At 42.4% G+C, this 22377-nt stretch overlaps 1 protein-coding gene across 4 annotated transcripts in view; it reads left to right on the forward strand.

The window, feature by feature from the left end:
* MAP7D1 (MAP7 domain containing 1) overlaps positions 1-22377 on the forward strand; it is a 265245-nt gene that overhangs the window by 202777 nt on the left and 40091 nt on the right. For 2 of the 4 annotated variants that reach the window (XM_069223843.1, XM_069223845.1), the window contains 5 exons: positions 10004-10153; positions 13875-14017; positions 14565-14698; positions 17463-17797; positions 20794-21025. In XM_069223843.1, the coding sequence (XP_069079944.1) occupies positions 10004-10153; positions 13875-14017; positions 14565-14698; positions 17463-17797; positions 20794-21025 (994 nt within the window). The remainder of the gene's footprint in view (positions 1-10003; positions 10154-13874; positions 14018-14564; positions 14699-17462; positions 17798-20793; positions 21026-22377) is intronic. The other 2 variants (XM_069223844.1, XM_069223846.1) reach the window with 1 other exon arrangement.

Genomic DNA, 22377 nt, shown 5'->3' on the forward strand with positions numbered 1-22377 from the left:
CGATGAGACTGAAGTAGCTATATCGAGTCTCTTTGAAGTTACATCAAACGCTGTGAAGGGCAGTTCTGATGCTGAGTTAAGATTTGAGGGCATTAAAGGAGAGCTAATAGGGACCCTTCTCGGCACCTGCTTTTTAGAACTCAGGTGCTGAGCTCTGGCATTTGGGTGACCAGAATCTTAAAGCAAAAAAATGGGAAATTTCACAAAAATAAAATAGGACTACAACTTTAGTTCAACCGAGTGCAACGAATGACAGTGCTCATCCACATTGAATTACACTAGAGGCACCAAGAACGTAAATAAAAGGCAATATTTAGAGCCAGTGTAATGCCTGTTAATTAAATTGCTTTCTGCTAACACCTGCTAACTATCTATGCTTTGGGAAACAAAAAAGAATTACCTCCCACTGTTTTCAAGCGACCCTCTCTAATAACATGGCACAGGACATGGGCTAAATGTCACAAATTTGCCGGGACAGCTGGTAAAAAAAACAGGTCTGTCCTGGCAAAGCTGGGATGCCTGGTTAGCCCCACACCAGCAGGACCCACCCCACTTAAAGCCCTGGGTCAGTGAATATTTTATATCACGAACCTGGGTGTTTCTTGTAAATCAGTAACAACTGTAAAGGGCGCAGTGTTCCAAATGAGTTGTGCTTTCACCTGAAAATAACTATGACTTTCACAAGTATTTTGCATGCAGGTCTGATTTATGTTGTTGCATGCGAGGAAAGGCAAAGCATAGGCACCCATTCAAATATAATCTGCTTAAGGGATACATGTGTGGCATTCAAGGGTGGCCTTCTACGAAAGCGGAGGAACATCTCCCCACTAAGAAACCCCTAGAACGGAAAAATAAAATGGTAATAAACGTTCTTTATTACCACTTTATTTTTCAGCACCCCGTCCTGAACCGAGTGCCAGGACAGGGCGGGCAATTGCTGCAAAGTGGCAGCAGCGAGCTGTGCATTTGTTTAAAGTGCGCATGTCCCTTTGCCAGTCATGCACACTTTAAACTTCTCTCTCCCAACTGTCTTTAGAGGGCTGGGTTAGAGACAGCACAGACATCCAACTCTTTTGAAGGCCGAGAGGCTGCTGCCACCAATCCATTCCTGACACTTCTTCATGCTGATTACCATCATGAAAGCAGCACCAGGATTGGCTAGTGCAGTTTCCTGAGTCCCGTCACGCATTGGACGCAGGAGAGGAGAGATTTCAAAAGGAAGAGGCCCGTCCTAAGGGAAGTGCCGTTTTTAATTTTTTTATTATTATTGAGGCCCCCATTGTAAATAAGAGCCAGCCTCCGCTGGTGGCATGGTTTTAGAGTAGTTGTGAGAAAAAGCTGAATCAGGCCTGCAAGCCCTGCATTCGCATACATCATGCTCTGCGAGTTACCGGCGCAGCAGGACTTCAGAGTGCTCGCAGTTAAATGTAACATAAGGGTATACACGTACATACAATGGCATTGAGAGTTACCAGCACCATAAGACTTGCAAGAGTAAAGAGCACAGGAATGTAGGCGTCGGAAAAGCTTCAAACTCCGCGAACTAGGGATGGGCTAATCAGGGCCGAACTGACGAACTTAAAGCGGCTCTGGCAGCAATGCTCATATAAGCCTCACTTCCTTCGTCTCCTCACGCTCCCTCTTTCCATCCATCCATTCTCGCTCTCTCCATCACTTCTTTCTCTCTTATCCCTGTCTGGTCGCTTTCTCTCTACCTTCCCCTTCCCACTCCAACCCCCCTTCCTCTCCTCCCCCCCCTTCCTCTCCTCCTAAAGCTCCCTCTGCCTATTGCAATTAACAAAGTGACAGAGGCGGGAGGAGCGGCCCTGGACCTTTTAAAACCGACCTAGAAAGGGAAATGCCCGGGGGCATAAGAGGCCTTTCTTGCCCTGGGGCTAATAGTGGTGAACTTTGAGAAACTGTGTTGGGTGGTAAGAACTTCAGTCTGTTGAGAGCGTAATAGCAGTATTATATTACAGAGCTGCTCGTGTCCATCACCAGTTTGTTCCCAGTTCACGTTCCTGGGGATCTGCTCTGTTCTCCAAGATGTTACCTAAATCAGTCGAGGGATATTAATATTTCATGGCGCAAAGAACAACTTTTAGACATTTCAGAGGCTATTTTTTTTAAATATCCGAGAAGAGTTGTCAGCAAAGCATTTTTGTTAACGTTGATGAAAACCGAAAGGAAAGCAGTTGGTTTATGTGATGACTCTGCTTTTCTGGGTTAATCTGCCAGCCACGGTTTTTACATTTCAAACTAAGCAAAACTTAAAACAGATAATCCCGTCATGGACGAAAGACAAAAAAAAGTGCTTTCGCTGACTAAACGCTGGAATTTCTTCTAAAATAAATATGCTTTATAGAGAAGAAAACGTCTCCAGTTTAAAAGCTTCACAGAAAGAAACCTCTGATTTCTGGTACTTAAGGGGATAACATACCTGGAATTATAATATCAGGGGATCCCCAGGGTTGGACAGGAGTGAATCAGCAGTCTCGTCCACTTGCACGACAGAAGTCTTTGTCAGATGGACAAACTAATACACTTGTGTTATAAAGAAGAATTCACACGGCTCTTGTGTGAGATGAAAACAGGATCTCTTCTTTTATTTGAAGCTCCGAAAACAAGATAACACCAGGGGAATATCCCAGCCTCCGCCAGCACTCCTAAGCTGCTGCCGCTCGTCTCCACCGATCAGTAGAATCACCCACAGTAGAATCCCACACACATTTAAATAGTAACATTCCTTCTCCCTATGACATACTGCCATTCTAATTTACACAATACAACACCTCTCCCTCCCCTTCAAACACAGATAAATTACCTATAACTTAAAAATACAATATAAAAAAAAAAAAAGATAAAAAAAATTAGTATCCGAGCATTAAAGTGAAATTTCACTCTAACTTATAGTCTTTAAGATATGCGGGTATTTGGAAGTTTCTGTTTGACCTCCTCAGAATGGGTTCTTTCATAGGATTCTCTTCACTATCTTGCAATCTCTTTGAAGATGTTCTTCTTGCATCAATCCCACTTCTTTCTGTATCATAATCTTTGGCACCCTTTACAATTTGGGTAAATTTGACAACTCTATTTAAATTCCATATCCTGTTATCCTGGGTCTTAACAGCGTTATTGAAAAGCTTTGTAACCTTTATTGGAGATGAATAATTTCTCTCACCTTTTTTTTGTAAAAGGTTGTTTTATCATAACCCAATCACCAACTTTAATGAGTGTTTTCTTTACACAGTTTGTTCTATCAAAGTTCAGCTTACTCTTTAGCAACTTTTCATGTTGTTTGTCTCCAATCACCCTTTTTTACCCTCTTTCATTTCCTGTCTAATAGGTCATTAACCAGTTTAGGTTCTAGGATAGTATTACAACGTCTTCCACGGAAAAGAGAAAAAGGTGTTTGACCAGTAGAGGAGTGAGGGGTGTGTCTATAAACATAAACTTTCCTCAGTACTTCCTTCTTCAAGTCCAGTTGGTTGTGTCTTGCAATGGAGATGGTCTCCTTTATGACTCTATTAAACCTTTCTACCATTCCATTGTATTCTGGATGGTATAATGCACAAAGTTTATGTTTGATGCCACACCCACTCAAAAAGTCATTCATTTCTTTAGATATCAATTGTACCCCATTATCAGTGAGGAGATTTGAGGAATACCCTCCTTGGTTATTAAATCCTTTAGAAATTCAATGACTTTGCATGTCTCAATGTTTTTAGTGAACCACACGTCTGGCCATCTAGAGTACATGTCCATTACAACGATTATGTAGTCGATAGAATTCTCACCATGAATGGGTTCTACTATATCTAATGCAACATCCGTCCACAGACCCTTTGGGCTTTCTCTAATTACCATCAGTTGTACCCTAGTCTTCATTGCCTTTTCACTTATTGCACATTGTACACACTGACTAAACGCTCTACTTGGTTGTCCATACCAGGCCACCAGTATGAAGAGCGTAACCTTTCTTTGGTTTTAGAAACACCCATATGACTGCTATGGGCTTGGTTCATTAGTTGGTCTCTAAGCTTAAGTGGAGGCACTAACCTCGTACCTCTGAATAGAATATCTTGATTCAACGTAAGTTTGTCTCTAATATTCCAATAACTTTTACTTTAGTGACTTCCTTGATGTATACTTTTCCAACCATTGCCTAATAATTCCATTACTTCAGATAATATCTTGTCAGATAGAGATTCTTCACGCCACCTGTCCTCAGAAATTATTTCAAAGTCTACCTCACACGCACATTCTGAATTGTCCATGTCGGTACCTACCGACTCATTATTTTGAAATTGAGAATTGGGTGTAACTAATTTAGACAAAACATCAGCAGGTATATTATCAGCACCAGGGACATATTTTACAACAAAATCATATTCCTGCAACCTTACAATCCACTTGGTGATCCTCCCTGACACAGAATCAATACCTTTAGAAGAGAAAACTTTACACAGTGGCTTATGGTCTGTCCTCACTACAAAAGAACCACCCCACAAGAATTCCTTCAATTTCTTTATGGCCCAAAACACCGCTAGAGCTTCTCTTTCAATGACCGAATACTTAGTTTCTGCCCCTTTAAGGCTTCTGGATATGAAGACAATAGTGTTTTCAGGAGCGCATCCACCTTGTTGCAACACCGCTCCTAACCCTTTACTACTCGCATCAGTTGTCAAGAATGATTGAGAATTCGGGTCAAACTCTTTCAAAGCAGGTGCACAAGATAGAGCTTCTTTGATTTTACCAAATTCCTTCTCACATTCTTCACTCCATGTGAATTCTGCTCCTTTCTTCAACAAACCTCTCATGTGGTAGCATGAACTCGCAAAACCTTTGACAAATTTACTATAGTACTCGGCCATACCTAGAAATCTCAACAACTCCTCTTTGGACGTGGGGGGTGGGGGGGCTAAACCATGAATAGTGTCAACTAGTTCCTTCAGTATATGTCCATCACCAGTTATGGTGTGACCCAAATAATCTATAGTGTTGACAGCAAATTTACATTTCTCAGACTTGATTGTTAAACCATGTTCCGAAATTTTCTTTAGAACTTCTCTAATTCTCATCTCATGTTGCAAGGAATCTTTGCCATAAACCAGGATATCATCCTGATAGATACACACAACCTCTAGTCCTCTTAAAATGCGTTCCATCAATCTTTGGAACACAGAGGCAGCCGAAACCAACCCGAGTAAACGGATAAATCTAAATGTCCCGAAAGGCATTATGAAAGCAGTAAAACTTCTACTGGATTTATCTAACAATACCTGGTGGTAAGCTGAGGTTAAATCGATAGTAGAAAATACTTTTGGACCCGATACTCTAGTTAGTAACTCAGATGTTGGGGAGAGGATACTTATCAACCACACATTTGTTGAGCTTACGAAGGTCAACACATAATCTTATCTTTCCGTTAGGTTCCTTGGCAATGACTATCGGAGCCAACCATTCAGTTCCTTCTACCTCTTCAATTACCCCTTGATCTATCAGTTTCTCTAATTCATCTTTGAGCTGACTTCTTATAGCAAAAGGAACATAGCGAACTTTGCTGCAGTAAGGAACAGAACCAGAAATCAATTTGATACAGTGTGAGTAACCTTTCATACATCCAATTCTGTTTGAAAATACCTCTGCAAAATCCCGTCGGAGGGAATTCTCTATATCCGATGTATTGCAAAAGTTATCAATCAATCAAACAGTCGTTTGTTCTTTTAGTATAATCGGGGGCACACTGTTTGGGTCTAACATGTTTCCTAAATCTTTCTGGTGCCACCAGCTAATTATACTGTCTCCCTTTCTCAAGACATATACTTTCCCAGATGTATAACGTTGATTGTATTCAATTAGCCCTTGGAAATACCCACGTAACTCAATAGGTTCCCCACCATATGCATAAGGTCTAATATCTGGTTTCAAAAGCTTGATGTACCCTCTGAGACGCTCTTGGTAAAACTGGTTGGAGACAATAGTAATCTTGGCACCAGAATCAAAAAGTACTTTAGTTCATTTACCTTCAATCGTAATGTAATCTAGAGGACCATTAGATTTAGAATCGGACACCTGTAGCACTATTTGGTCAGATTGTGACACGCACACATCGTCGTCATCATCAGAAGGATGAGGATCAAAAACATTCACACTAACTTTAGACTTACGCTGATTGCATACAACCGAGAAGTGACCCCTTTTCTTACAAAACAGACAGACACCATTTATAGCCGGACAGTTGCTATCATTAGCGAAGTGATCTTCCTTCCCACATCTGTAACACTTTCTTTTCTTATTGAAATTTTGGGGTGTAGGTTTAGTATTGTTCCTAAAATGTTGTGACTTATTATCTTTTACCATAGCTACTTCATTGTGACCATTCCTTTTTATAACATCAACACACTTTAAGGAATGTTCAATATGCTTAGCTAGCGAAATGACTTCGTCAAGGTGAGGATCATCTAACAACCACAACTCATCCCGCACTTTATCAATGATACAGCCTTGCATGATCTGATCATGAATTCTTTCATCTAGAGAAGACACAAATTTGCAGGATGATGCTAAGCGTCTTAAGTCAGTTACGTAGTTTTCAACAGTTTCTTCATTTAGTTGTCGTCTTTGGCCAAAGTAATATCGTTCCAATATGGTACTGACTTTTGGTAAGTAATGTAAGTCTAATTTTCTGATACCAATTTCATATTCGTTTAAGTTAACTGCTTCTTGATCAGGTAAATGGTCAAAAACCTCTTGACCCTCAGTTCCTAAGCAGTGCAGAAGTAAGGCAGTTCTCCTCTCCGTGCTCAAGGAAGTTCCGCAAACTCTGGCGTAACGTTCAAAAACTTATTTCCACTTTCCCCATTTGATAAGAGGTTCACCAGGGGAGGAAAGGAAAAAAGGAGGAGCCGCTACATTTGGCATAGTGAATGTAGAAGAATATCAATTACAGTATATGCCACTGAGGAAATGTATTTGAAAGGAAAAAGACTTGTAAAATCTTCAACTGTTTAATGAAAGTGCAGTGTCATAAATAAAAAAGAATGGTTCATGTCTGCTGGGAAATATGCCAAGATTGAAAAAGTAAGTTTGTAACCAACACGTGAAGCGAAGGTTTATATGAGGACACTTGAAGATTAAAAAAAAAATCCAACTGATGGGAGTTTGTCTGACTTGAGAAATGTAGAAATGGCAGCCAACGCGCGGTGCGCGTATTGGGAACTTGGTAGAAGAGCAGAGTTCAATCGTTGATAGATGATGTGCCCCGTGCACGAGGAAACATAGAACTCGACTCAAGGCAAGCTGAATGTGTGCGAGTGCCACGGCTCGTGCTGGAAGCGCAAGTTATGTTGTTGCTAGGCAACCGGGACGCCGAGGTTGCCGAAAGGTAGGATCTGACTCGTGCTGAGTCGAGTGCGTGCAAGTATCACGGCTCATGCTGGGAGCGCGAGTTATTTTGTTGCCTGGTAACAGGAACGCCGAGGTTGTGGAAAGTTAGGATTGAAAATATAAAAGACGCAAAGGTCCGGAAAGAAGATAAAATGTAAATAAATCGCGCTCGATGAAGGCAAGAAAAACTTATCTGGAGTTGGGATGCAATGTTTTCTTAGAGCACGTATTTCTGGAAGAGACGCGTAGGTCAGATTCCCTCATCGCCAGTGTTATAAAGAATTATTCACACGGCTCTTGTGTGAGATGAAAACAGGATCTCTTCTTTTATTTGAAGCTCTGAAAACAAGATAACATCAGGGAAATATCCCAGCCTCCGCCAGCACTCCTAAGCTGCTGCCGCTCGTCTCCACCGATCAGTAGAATCGCCCACAGTAGAATCCCACACACATTCAAATAGTAACATTCCTTCTCCTTATGACATACTGCCATTCTAATTTACACAATACAACAACTTGTTACTTTTACCCACATATCAATACGATTGTTTTTAAGTTTGCTGTGTAATGCGCTTTCACCATTCATGGCAAACGCATTGATATGAGGTTTGACCTGCAGTATTGTATTGTATTCTAATAGTATTTATATAGCGCTTACTACCCCTGACGAGGTGTCGAAGCACTTTTCGGTGAGTAGCATGCTACTCTGGAACCCAAAAAGAATTAGTGATGGATTAGTATCGGGAAATATGAGTACAGTTTTAGTATTATTATGAGTTAATTTGAGCCGCGGATACGAGAGTTTGTTAGTTAGATTGACTGGAGTAATAGAGGGGTGGAGGAGGAAAGAAATCCAATAGTGTTAATTGGGAGTATATCCTTCATTTACTCGACTGTCATTCATGGCAAACACATTTTATGATATAAATGTCCGATGGGGCTTGTGTTCAGCCTCCATCCATCATTCGCTTCATTGGCTAAGGCAGCTTCAGCCGATGGCATGAGGCAGTGGTTCCCAACCTGTGGTCCGGGGACCCCTGGGGGTCTGCGAAGCCTCCTCAGGAGTCCACGACTTCTTCGAAAATTAAATAATATCGACAGGTAAGGTCCCAAGCTTTCAGTAATGACTCAGTGGGAGATTCCCGAATTCCAATAAAGATTCAGTGGGGGACCCTGGGCTTCAGTAAGGATAAAGTGGGGGTCCACAGAAGTGAAAAGGTTGGGAACCACTGGCATGAGGCATTGCCAATACATCTTGAGTCAGCCAACAGAAGTGTTTTCCTTTCCACTGGCGATTTGGGGTCTTCTTCCACCTCCACTGGAATCCCTCAAAGACTATTTTATTTTCTTCTGAAAAGTTTAGTCTCATCATATGTTTAAATCTTATTCTCGTCCATACGTTGTATACACAGCACACTCTATTTTAATTGCACACAGCAGAAGACATTTTTTATTACTTTTGTAAGCATTCAAGTGCAAGAGTCAAACCAAGTAACGTTCTGGTCATGTTTTTAGTCCTAACCTGGTGACACGGATACTATAGAGGTATTTCCCCTTCCGGTTATAACCAGAGTATTACTTATCTTAGTATTTTTAGCCAATCAGTAGCAGCTGCTGAAGTTAGAAGAGGCACTACACGCATGCCATCACACAATCCAGAACAGATGTTATCGAATGCAGCTATACATCAGTCACTGTGCCGGTGCATCACACTTAACTGATGGCTGCTCTGCCAATGGGAGTCTGGCAAGCTCATAACATCACACAATCAAGAACAGCTGCCATGCCAGAAAGAACTGCACATGCATTATGACGTCATACAGCAAAGGACAGCTGCTCTGCCAATGGATGAACTGCGTTCATTGTGACCCCTCAGTCATGGGCAGCAGCTCTACCAGGGTTGAGTGCGGCATCATATACTATGATGTGAAAAATCACTCGTTCCATCTGCTTACGGAGCTGCATAGACATGCCCTTAATTAGGTTTGGATTGGAGCTGTTCATCTGTTGAAACATACAGGTTGTCATAATGCCTAGAGTGACCATTCAGCAGGAGCACAGCAAGTCGGTGATCTGAAAAAGATGGTGAGAAGATGTGATAAAAAGGGTAACCGTTTAGGTGCTGCACTTCAACAACCAGAACGGTAGACTGCTAGTTTTGTGCTCTTTACATAATGTGAAATACCACCAGCACATATGTAGAAAAAGCTGTAGAAGTCGCCTCTGTGTTCTATGGTTTTCAAGGACTCCTGCTTTGTCAGATCATGGAAGTCCTATGTAAAAGTATACACCATCTTTTTTTTTTTTTCTCTATAATTCTGCTTAGTCTGACATGTGATTGACTCTTCCCCCGGGCTTACTGTGCTTTCGTAAATTTATTTTCTACTGTGCATTCAGTCTCGGGGCTGCAGGCAGTAGCTATTTTAGGGTGGATTGTCCTGTCCTGGCTCTTATGCAGGTGAACATCCGGTCCCCCTGAAACTACTACTTTGCACAAGCCTTCACTTATAGCCCTCTGTGGGTATGACTTGATATTTTTTTGATTGACTTTATCGAAACATTGAGATTTGATTTGAGGATACTTGTGGCATTAACTCTTTGTCACTTTTTGACAGACCGTAGTACACCGCTGAGTGCCTGGGAGAGCAGCATAGTGGACCGGCTCATGACCCCAACGCTGTCCTTCCTGGCACGGAGCAGGAGTGCCGCAACTCTTATTGGCAGCCGCAAGGATCTTGGTAAGGGGCATCCTGCTAGAAGCCCAGGTCAGACTCTGTTACTTCCATTTGCTACAAACGCAACCCCGCCAAGTGCATTTGTTTGCATAACATGTGTCACTGACCTGTGTGTGTATTGCATGCGTTTCCTTTGGCCATGTATGGGCATTGCATCGTGTTGCTTTACCTAAGTGTGCATGGCAGTTTGTTACTGACCTGTGTGTGCATTGTGTTGTCTCTGTTACTAACCTTACCTGTGTGTATGGTAGTGTGTGTGGTCTTGAGCTGTGTGCGCGCATAAAGTGATCCTGTATAGCTAACATCACTTGTGGGGCCCATTTATGAGCAGGGGTTATGTTTTAGGTATAGTGATGTCTGTGTATGCTACAGTATATGGAATACGTACAAATTTGTGTAATAGTGGTGTCTGGGCACATTATAAACAGTTTAAGCTTTTATGCCCCATTGTGGTCTCCTTCCTTTGACAGGACTCTACCAGAGCTTGTGTGTCAGTAGTCAAAAGAGCTGGTTTATTTAAATTGAGATCATTTTTAGACAATTTAGTCAGTACCTCATGGAATCTAACATATGTTTCGGCTTCCTGACATGCATATAGTTGGAGCCTTTATTGGGACGCGCCTTAGCTATCTCTACACCCGTTGGCATCTGTTAATTTTTCTCAGCTTGACAGACTGTTTGCATGAGCTTCATCTCTAAGGGAAAATCCTCTCTGCCCCCTTTTTGCTTTTTCTTTACAGGGAGTATGCTTTGCCACACTTCTTGGGTACTCGATATTTACTGTAGATATCTGGTCTAAATAACAGAGGGTGCAGGTTTAGATACTTGCATCTGAACTCCCACAGATACTGCGCCTACGCAGTAGTCTCCCAATTAAGTCTTTTAGCCCTTTTGGTTTTCTCATGACTAGTGTTCTCTTATCCCAAAATTTACCACTAGAAAGAGCTCTTTTAACTGACTTCCTAGGTCATTGCCATAAAAGGCAAATAAGCAGTTCTTAAAATTCGTTGTACCATTGGGTCTCTTCTTACTGGACTTGGTGGTCCTGCCCTGTAAGTCAGATACTGGCTTTCCATTTTTCTGGGTGTGCTACTTCCTAGCAGCTCCACAAATGTAAATTTGCGGCACATCGTGATCCAATACCATGAGTAACCCTACTTTTTCAAATAATGGCAGAAACTTTTCAGGATTGGTAGTGGACATACATGATGTGACCATGTGACCTAATCATGTATATCACCTTTGGCAATCTGGAGGTGTTACACCTTGACCCTCCCTCATGCCCTCTGTACCAGATGGTACCAGTACCTCACATGCATTAGTGCCATGAAAAGAAGTAGAGCACACGTTGCGAATCCCGTCAAGGTTTTCTCCAGAGGAATTCTGATGCCATTGGGTGTTACTAGGGATGGTCTGCCTTTTACTTGGTAACTTTCAAAGATTCCAGGAGATCTGTACATCCTCTACTATTTGCTAACTTTGTTTTGGATAATATTCATTTAATTACATGTTGTGGGTTAGTTGATTTGTATGTAAATATTTTTTAGATAATTTAATCAGTTCCTCAGAGGATCCAACCTACATTTTGTCCCTTAACGTTTAATTATTAATGCCCTTTGTCGGGATTGAAATCATTAACGAAAAAAAGACAATCGGCTTTCACGGTCAGTGATGGGAAATTTAGATCAACATTAGAATTGAAAGATTAAATGAGAAGATTACAAGTGTCATGCGTGGGATTTCCCCATAACACCGTACCCAAGCTGTGGGATGAGCTGGCCCCTTGGTTCCCTGCAGGGACGACGCCATCTTGAGACAACCAGGAAGATGAACGTTTATCCCACCAAGATTTTCATCTATGCTCGTCTGGAATAAATAGAAGCAACCACTGCATGAAAGGGGATATCCTGGTTTATTCCGTTCCGTGCGGGCTGGCCTACTGGTGTGGATGTTGAACATTTCACGTTTGTATTGTGCCAATGACCATCTTAATGCATGGGAGTGGTATCAGTTTGAATATATGGGGTCATAGCAGTTTGTCTGGATGTTAGCATTGTGTTTGTTGATGTGTAGCAGTGACATTAGCGATCTGCATGTGTTCGGGTGGTAGTGTGTTTCAATGTGTGAATGTTGGCCTCTAACCTTTAATGCTTCAGCATTACTTACACAGTGAGCATTTTTATTTGCTTGTAAGAAGGCACACAATTTCCCAACCATACCTAAAATATTAGACGTTCAAACAAAATGTTGGGAGGAAAATGTGTTTTTTAAAAATATTTTGTTTCAGCCAGAATTTAGTCTTTTGTTATTAAAAAATAAATATATATATGTATGTATGTGTGTGTGTGTGTGTATATATGTATATATATATATATATCTGAATACGCTGAAGAGCACCTGGGTGCAGAATGTAAAAGCTGAAATTCTGCACATTTCTAATTTCCATTTTTTGGTGGTGAAGATCTTTTTGAAAGTGATTGTTTTTCACGTGCTACTGGTGCTCCACCATCTCCAAGATCTGTCAGAGTGAAAAGTGTCATTTGGGGTGAATGTATGTATGTACATATTATCCCTCTGACTAGTGTTATCAGCACTCTATGTGCATGGTAAGATCTCTCATGTTTTTTAAATGATTTTTCTGAATCCTTGCAGTGATTCATTGAGAGGTTTACTGTGAAAGCCCAGTACACATGAAGTAAACAATTTACATGTAAAGGCTTATCTCACTTTACTACCTGCTGCTCATTATTACTACGAAGAATGTTTCTTCTAGTTTACAGGCTGTCTAGTCAGATGAGCTGAGATACCTCTTGGAAGTTAATTCCAGAGTGTTTGGTGCTCTCCAAAGCTGGGCAGGCACAGGCTAAATGACTAGGGGTTGGCGAAGAATTCTGCTCCGCTGGCAGGGTTTGTAGAGTTATCCTTACTCCGCGCTCTGCCCTCTGAGCAGAGTTCAGAAAAACTCTGCAAAGTGACGCTGAGTCGGTGAGCAAAAGATTCGCTAAGTTGGCGAGCGCGAGTGAGATTTCTGAACGCGGGCGGTCAGGGCAGGTTGCTATTACTGGCGTTGAGAAACCTGCTGCTCAAGTAGAAAATCTACTTGAGCGACAGAAAGAAGTTAACGTTCTCTGGTGCTCCACATGATGCAGTTCGTGCAGATTTTACAGCGCCAGAGATACCACTGGCGCTAAAAATCAGTGTGAACAGCGCAACTTATTCAAACTCTGCCGCACGCGGAACTCCACGTAGCGCAGCAGAGGTTTTTTTAATCACTTTGCGGAGTTCCAAACCATTCTGAGACATTTACTGAAAGCCTCAGGGAGTTGAGGAAGTGGGGGGCTGGTAGGGGGGAGCAAACTGAGCGCATTCAAGATTTGAAATGTTTGCACATTATCGTCTATTCCATCTTTTTGCATATGTGCAGTAACTTTATGTTGATTTTAGACACACTTCTCGTTTCAATGAATGTTGCTAGTTGTGTTGAGCTGCTGAAAATAAACAAAACATGTAGCAATTTTACTTTGTGAGCAAAAACAACTGGTGGTGAAAGCACTGAGCTCACAGTTGGGAGGAACTCTTTTTTTTCCAGTTACAAATGTGGCACACTAGGTTATCACCTGGCGTTTCAGATCTCTAGCCTGTCCCTTCTGAGCATGCAGAGTAGGAACAAAATACTTCTTCCCAGGCTTGGTTTTCAGTGGTTCTTGCATTGTCTTTGTGTAATATCTATAACTGGTGGTTTTCCTTTCAGCAATTCCGGTCTGTCCACGCTCAGCATCCGCCAGCCCCCTCACCCCCTGCGCCAACCAGCGCCCGCACATTGCGTGTGCTGAGCGACGGAAGACTACTGGGAGTGCCAGCACAACTCCTCGGAAAAGACGAGACTCCTCTCCGGTAATGTACTGAGTCTCGTTGGGGTAATTTACTAAGTCTTATTGGAAGGGGCACTGTTTGAACTGAAGAAAAGTTAAAACGTCAGTCCAAAGAAGGATTGAATGACTGCAAGTTGTTTCTGAATACTAAAATTCCACTCACAAAGTCAAAATTCAAAACAATTTGGTCTCTTGGGCTCCGATTCAGAATTATTAATATTTTTTTTTTTAAAAAGGGTGTCTTGGTAAGGCTGGAATTTTCAGTTCCATTCAGGAAGTTATTTTTATTTAAAATAAATTACCGTTTTGATAGAGAATATTACAAAAAGAGTTGTCTTCACCTGAACAGTCGGAGTTATTGCTCACCAGATATATGATGGTCCGTGGGTTACCCTCTGGAGGCTGACATTCTTGTCTGCCAGGAATCCAGCCTGTAACCTGCTTCAGGTTCTGTGGTACAGGGGACTTGTAGATAGAGGCTAATGTGTTGGATTAACAAAGTATCTTTTATTGGGTCTAATTCTGTCTTTTCTGCTCATCTATTCTAAATCACCCTCGACCCTGAAAAGAAAAAGAAAGAGAAAAAGGACAAAGAGCGAGAAAACGAGAAGGAAAAGAATGCCTTGGCCAGAGAGAAGATCTTGAAGAGGCGGCAGTCTACACCAACCAGCAAAAGCCGCCTGTCTGCGGCACTCGAAATCAGGTCAGCAGGAAGTGAGGTCCCTGCGCATGTGGTCGCAGGGCTTGAATGCACAGTGGTTAAATTGATCAGATGATACCAGCGCCCATTCTTTTCTACTAAGTGTGTAAAATATCTAGAGATGTTAAAAAGATGCAATGCGTTAGTATGGCCATCAGAAGATCGAAGTAGTGGCAACCATACCCCCATCATACAGTTACTGTACGTGTGATCAGGTACCACCCAAAAGGGGCAGAAATCATGCTGTGTTGAAAAATTATTATAAGATTTTTGGTTATCCATCCTATCAGATACTTTCTGTGAGTCTAACAATATCTGTATCCATCGTCGCATCAATGTCAAATGAAATCAATATCTGTCATCGAGTCCAGTAACCTGCAAGAACAGGTGGTCTTATTTTCCCCAGAAATGCAGCTATCAGAGCAACTTGTATCTCTCACTGTTTGCACTTTTACTTGTTTAAAAGGGAGGGTTCTTTTTCCTGTTCAGAATTTTTTTTTTATCAAGTTCTATACAATAGAATATTTGATGAACCCAAAACAAAGCAAGCAACGAGGAGATACAACCTGGACACAGCAATCTTGCTCTATATTAGTTCATACCAGAACAATATCCTTTTTCTTTTACTGCTGTTACTTGTTACTGCGTATCTTCCTGGAGTGCATGGATGCCTTATGGAGCAAACAGGACAAATGTGCTGTTGGGGGTTGCCAGATAATTCCTGTGTTGTGAGCTCACGTTACCGCCTTTTAAAGCAAGGCGGTAAAGCGAGAAATATGTATTCTGCTCCCATGTAAACAGAGGCCTGTTTTTGTCATTTGAATAGGAAACTGCTCATGTTTTTTCCACCCTAAAACGTTATTGTGGCAGCACTTTGTAGCTTCGCTTCTTTTTTTCTTCCAGTTCATTGTGTAATGTATGCAAGAAATAGATAAAGGAACATTAGCAATAATTGTATCTGATAATAGCTTGATTTCTGTTCTAGTTACAAATAATAACTGATATCATCTTATAGCACCCCGCGATGCATCCTGCCGATGCCCAGATTTAACATTATTATTTAATTCTCCTCGTCACGTTTCTGACCTTACTGGACTTTTTGACCCCAAGGGAGAAATAATTGAAAATTGATTTTTGTCCTACGGAGGTATCAATCGAATAGATTGATTACATTTAAAGGGATCTCTTAAACATAGCATAATCTGTCGTAGTAAGAAGAACAGAAGGGCTTTAAAAAATGACACGTTTTCTTTCCATTTATACTCTCGAATCCAACATGCATATTCAACCCTCGATGACTCTGTGCTGGTTCACTGAATTATACATGTCCTTAAACTGAAACTTTATTTCACATGATTTTTGGATTAGTGAAATATTTGTAATGCACAATTTGTATACGTCTAGAATTAATGTCAATGATCTATGGGGGAGGTGGGGGGGGGGTGGGGGGTGGGAACGTCAATCCATTGTCGAAGGATTATAGATTTAGCATGCATTATTTGAGCAATACTGTTTCCACATAAGTGAATTGCAGGACTGGACTAGAGTGGAGGTAGCGACCAGGTAAAGCAGATACTGGCGTAAACCTCAAAGTCCCCTCTAACCTTTGTTAAACCCAGTAGTTCTGGCTTAAGCCTATTCATTCCCAGGCATGCTAGTCACTGTTCATGCAAAGGTCCCTAGAAAGGAGCATCCTTTAACAGAGATTAGAATGCCAAGATAATTTAGAAATGCAAAACATTGAACAGTGTTTTTCTCCCATGTTTTTGTGTGCATCATAAATAGTGAGATTGACCAAAGAAAAACTTTAACTCTAAATAGTGTTTTTGTTGCTGGACTCTGATGGAGTCCAGGATGTGGAGTTTTTAAGGGCCACGTGGAATAACAAAATGAGCACAAAGATCAAACGTTTAGCAGAGATTGTGGATAGAATGCCATAAAGCACCAATACAAAACAGTCAAAGAAGAAGGGTAGCTTAAACACAATTATGGATTTAAGGCGATCCACTGCGACAACCACTGCAAGGAAAAATAGGGTGGAGGATCCTAGAAACCTCAATAAACTATAAACAAGCAAACACAATAAAACGTTTTTCACCCTTTATCACATACAATTGAAAAGGTACTTGCAATGCCAAGGTCCGAGGACAGCCACAACTTCCATTTGATGAGTCTAGACAAAATCTACCCATGCGTGGCTGTATTAAAGTTTCTCAGACTGGAGAGTCACATGCTTGGTTTCTGCCAGGTGAATTTCATTTTTGAAAATTTGTGCCCTGCATGTTTTTTGTAGCCCTTCTACTTTCTTCGGAAGGGCATATTGTGGTATTAAGAGGTCCAGTGGCATTATCCCTTGGTGACATCTCGGATAGTTTTCTTGCCAGTAGCTCCATCTGGACCTTTTAGGGACAATAAGGGGGTCATTTGTGGATCTACAGTATAGGACCACACTGGGGAGTTATCATGAACAGACCCTGTTTATTGCTGCTCATGAGTGATTTTTCATGCACTCCTGTTGAGGCTGTTAAGAGGTTTAAAAGCAGTACATTAATGGAAGACATGTTAGAAGCAGGAGATGCAAACGCTGACAAATTCGTGCTTCAGATTAGTGCCTGTTCCACCACTTTTGGCACTCCTTTCTATCTAGTTTTACTTGCATCACTAGTGTGTGCTTCCAGAGATTTTAACAGACTTGCATATTTATCTGAGTAGAGTAGACAGTTATTTAAATACATGAAAGTTACTTTTCATTTATATTTCTCAACAGCAATAGAGTAAAGAATCGGCCATCTTCTCCAAAACAGCGGACAGTCTCTCCAAGCCCAGGCTCTTCACCTGCGACACCTCACAAGCCACCCTCGCCCAGAAATGTGCAACCGTCTCCCAAGGCACGGCCAAAGACTGACAGGGCAAGAGAGGAGCGGCGAATGAAGGAAAGCCCTCTGAAGGCCAGGGCAGACACCCCAGTGAAAGGCAAGGATCGAAAGGAGGAGGTGAAGGCGGATGAGAAGGAAGGTCGGGCTTCAACCCCTTTCCTACCTGAGGCAGCAAAGGGCCCAGATGTGGGTGATGCAGCCCCCAAGGCAAAGGAGGGACCCACAGGTAAAAGAGCTCACTGTACCTTTTAACAACAAATGAGACCTCTCGCTGCTTCTAAGATTTCTGTAGGATTGTGTCCAATAGGTAAATCTGGAATGGTTGCCTGTGCTTAGGGGCAGCTGATCAAATCTTAGGAAATGACAACTGTAAATCCATTCCCAAACTTCTCAGAGGCTCATCTACCTCTGGATTACAAACATGTTGTTAAAACTGACATGAAGGCAGGTCCTCCGATTCATTGTCTCTCTTTGGCAGAATCTGTTGACACCTGAGTGGAGGGAGCGATCCACCTATAGAAGGCCTATGGTGGATGGAAATCCTACAGTAAAAGGCGTTGGAGTAGAGGGACCCAACATTGGCATGACCTCAGTTGAAGGTGATATGCAGGTTTGAAGTCCTTGGGGGAGGAAGAGAGCTCTTTGGGAAGAGGGAGCCACTGGTAGAAAGTCCTCCGGTCTAAGACCTTAAGGAACTACTGGTCCTCAGAAAAGAGAGAGATAGAAGGCATTTTGGCAAGAAAAATCCACTATTAGAAATTCAATGGGTGAGAGTGATCAGTTGCCTGGTCATGAAAGAAAATTATATAACACTGAATGATCATCCGCATAGTGGAAAGTGACCCAGGTGATACTGGAGAGAGATATGTCTTTATAAAGTCTGCTTGAATAGTGTGGGAGGTGGGAGCGGAAGAGAGATGATCCCGCACTGGATTACACTCTGAATAGATGTTGCAGTGAATGGGTCCAGAAAGCAACCTTTTTTTGTTATTTGGTGTAAATCTGTTCAGTAGTTCTAGAGAAATTAAAGAAAATCCAAATGTGTATTTATAGGTACATGAAGGCTGCACAAACCCTCCCAATCTCGTGCTGAAATCTTATTAGCTACCAACACTCAAACCAGGAAGTGTTGGCAGCCATGCTGGGACTTGGCTTCAGCCGAGTTTCAGAAAAAGATTGTAATAACCCTCCCATCCCACACATACCTGCGTGCAGGGAAGACAGATGAAAACTCCACTTTCTGAAAGCAGAGTCATGTTTGCTTTTGCTTGTTGGTAGCGGTCAGCTAGGGGAATGGCATCCTGGGACATAGCAGGAGCCGGCTTAGGGGGGTGGCAGTCTCTAGGGCCATCAGTGGCTCCTCAAGGGGGGCTGTGTGACATCCCTCCAATGTGGAAATAGCCCAGTGGAGGTGGTGGTCCCCAGGGCTTGGGGGTCCAAAAGGGACCCCCTTTACATGTTTTACTATTTGCCCCAGTGAAATAGTGGTCCCCAACCCCCAAGGCTGCGGCAGGGGGGGGACGCGTGGCCTCGCTCCTTATTAGTTAAATACCCCAGGTAGGTGGTGGTCCCCAGGACTGGGGTGGCATGGGGGCCCGTGCACCCCCTACCATATTAGATAAAATCCTTGGGGGAGGTGGTGGTCCTTGGAGATGCGGGGGTGGTGCCGCAGGGCCTCCCGCACCATACAAATTCACTGAAAAAAATCAAAGGTTACAGGGACGTTATAGTTAGTAAATAGAATTGGAAAAAAAAAACATAGAAATTCACTGAAGAAAACCAAATGTTACAGGGACGTTATAGTTAGGCTCACATTTTAAACGTACAAAACCATAGAAATGTACTTGATATAGTTAGTTATCTCAAGTAACTATAACTCGTGCCCTAAGGTAACTATAACTCGTGCCCTCGCCATGCACCACTAATTATCCCACAAATTACGACATTGTTTTAAAAAATATTTTTTTTTTCCCTGGTGGAGACCCTCTATGACCCCAGCACCAAAGCTAAGGGGTCAGGGTGACTCTAACCTGGCTCCTTGTATGTTTTTTTTTTAACACTTTTCTGTCTGACTCTGTTGAGTCTAAGTCCCAAGATGGCTGCCAACACTTCCTGGTTTGAAGTGTTGGCAGCCAATCAGAGCTGTGCATTTCCTTGCACGCGCTTGTCATTGTGAAGTTTTCGCGATCACAGATATGCAAATTTGGATTTCCTTAAGTTTCTCAAAAACTACTTAACGTATTCATACCAAATAAGCAAAAGCGTAATCTGCATAGCGAAAGCTAGCTTTCTGCAAAATTTGGTATAATTACATACAGTGGTTTGGGCTGTAGTTGTGTCTATAGGTCCTATGGGAATTAACATGGAAAACCCAACATTTTTGACACGCGCCACCCCTGCCACCTCCCCCCACCCTTGCTGGCCCCCGCTTGACTGATCACCCTGAAACTTTGTCTGTGCAACAAGAATCACCAGTGCACTGTTTTTGTGAACATTAGTCAAACAATGCCAAAGATATAGGCAAGTCAAAAAATGCTTTTTCTATTAAAGATGGTCCTAACTATACCTACCTAGTGGCGACCGCCACTAGGTAATGTGTGTGAATATATATCATGTATGTAGGATTGTAGACTCTGCTGCTTATCATGCACCTGCTGAGTGCCCCAAAAGTCCTCTGAATTGCATAACCCTGCACCACGCCAATCAAATGTTGTCGGCATTGTTTGGAGGAAGAGATTACACAGTTGGGTGGTAGGAAGACTCCATCTTACAAGTATACGGTTTCCAGTCTCTGGGCTTTCAGTTGGCGTACTTTGGCACTGTGAGAGTTGAGGTCTTGGTTCTCTTTAGTTGCAGTCATTGAATTGATCCATCAAAAGGCCTTGATGACCTGTGAGGAAGCCTACAATGCCTTTGTCTCTGTAACACATGATTTTTCTTAAAAGGTCCGAAAGACCGATATATTTACAAAACTGATTCCCAATGTTTGAAGGAGGCTCTTACCTTGGTTATGTACATTTGAGGAGAATCCCTCCTTCTTGGGAGAATGGTGGACAACTAATTTCTTCTACAGTTTGGTTCCCCCCTGTAGAGCACAGCCTTTTCTCTTTATGACTGAATGCTGACCAGATTGAAGCTAAATAGTCTTAAAGCATGAAAGGATCATTTTAGAATAATGCATTACAATGATTTTCATGTTCTCCTACATTGACTGCTTTCCAGGTGGTTCAGAGCTAGCACCTGTCTCTGCTGCTGCCCCACCTCCAGTGCCTGCACTTGTCGCAACACCTACCCCTGCTGCACCATCTCTGGCCGTTGCGTCTCCCAGTAAGCCCATAGCAGGCACCACTGACCGGGAGGAGGCAGCCAGGCTCCTGGCAGAGAAGCGACGCCAAGCCCGCGAGCAACGAGAGCGTGAAGAGGAGGAGAGGCGGGAGCAGGAGGAACGGGAGAGGTAAGTTGATCAAAGACCCCCCAACAGAGAGCTTTTTTTGACTGAGGTGAAAAAGAGGGTTATGTCCATCAATGACCTAGACATATGCTAAAGGGTGGGACACAGGGTCAGAAAGATGGAAGTACAGAAAGCAAGAAAGAATAGGTGTATCTTTCATTGAGCCAAGCACAAGGCTGTGCAGCAAAGAGAAGAAATTATCATGGTTGCGGTAATGTTTATTGAGAGCAAATGTTGGAACAGGGAAAGTCATAATACGTCTTTTTATGTGACCAGCCTTGGCTGCCAACCTCATTTGCCACATCAGTCTGAAGACCTTTCCTCCCCCATACCCCTAGAGTGGAAAGAGTAGTTGAAAGAGCCTACAGCATATTTGGAGACTCATTGGTGCTAGTGAGCGATCCTGCACTGTCTTTTCTGTACCTGATTTGTGGGTGTATGGTAATCTCAATACCACAAGCAGAAAAGGGCTTCTAACAAAAAAATGAAGTCCTTGCTTCCTAACCAGTCTGAAGTCCTCAGAGATGTGTTGTATTCTATCTTTTTAGCAACTGGCTACAGAGAGCTTTAGCACTGATGTGATCACTGCAGGGCCACACAGTTTCACGGATGGCTGCACAGATGTGTCAGCAGGAGAAGCAGATTTCCAGTCCTTTACGGGGGTTTGCACTGGAGCCTCACGGCTCTGCTAACCGCACTCATCAAGCCCTTTCTTGCACAAAACAGCTTTATCTGGGAAACTCTCCCGAGTGCTCTCCACACAATACAAGCCAGACCTGTTGGCTTTAACAGTGCTTGTTTTATCTAGTCTGTCATTGCATAAGGCCATAAAAAATGCTCAAATCAACCTCCACCCCAACCTCAAAAGATTATAAACCCCAACTGCACATTACAAATGAAGCCCATTGAGCCTGTTAGATGCATTGGCTTATTCATGTTGCTGTGTAGAGGAGGCTTGAACCAACTGTTAAGCAGGAGTATGCCATTTAGAAAGAGGGAGAAATTGATTTGCATGTAGTAAGTCTGAAATGGCATCTACAAGCTGAAGGTGACTGGATGGAATGCTACCCACTAGAATCACTTGTTAAGAAGTATAGGTTGAATATTTTCCATCCATCAGTTTTTTTCTCCTACGCAGTTGCCTTGTCTTTTTTTCAGTTCAGCCAATTTACTGTAAAAATGATACATTTTGTTGTCTGAAACTCCACTCACCGAAGAGCGAGAAAAAGTAAATCGGAAATGGTACCATAGTAAGAAACACTGTAGACAGTGAGAAGCTCCTTTAACAATCTTGGAACTGCACTATCCCACCATGCCCCACAGGATGACGGTTATGCAGTCTTTGTTTTCTGCTC

The sequence above is a fragment of the Pleurodeles waltl genome, chromosome 3_1 (assembly GCF_031143425.1).
Source record: "Pleurodeles waltl isolate 20211129_DDA chromosome 3_1, aPleWal1.hap1.20221129, whole genome shotgun sequence".
Classification (NCBI taxonomy): domain Eukaryota; kingdom Metazoa; phylum Chordata; class Amphibia; order Caudata; family Salamandridae; genus Pleurodeles; species Pleurodeles waltl.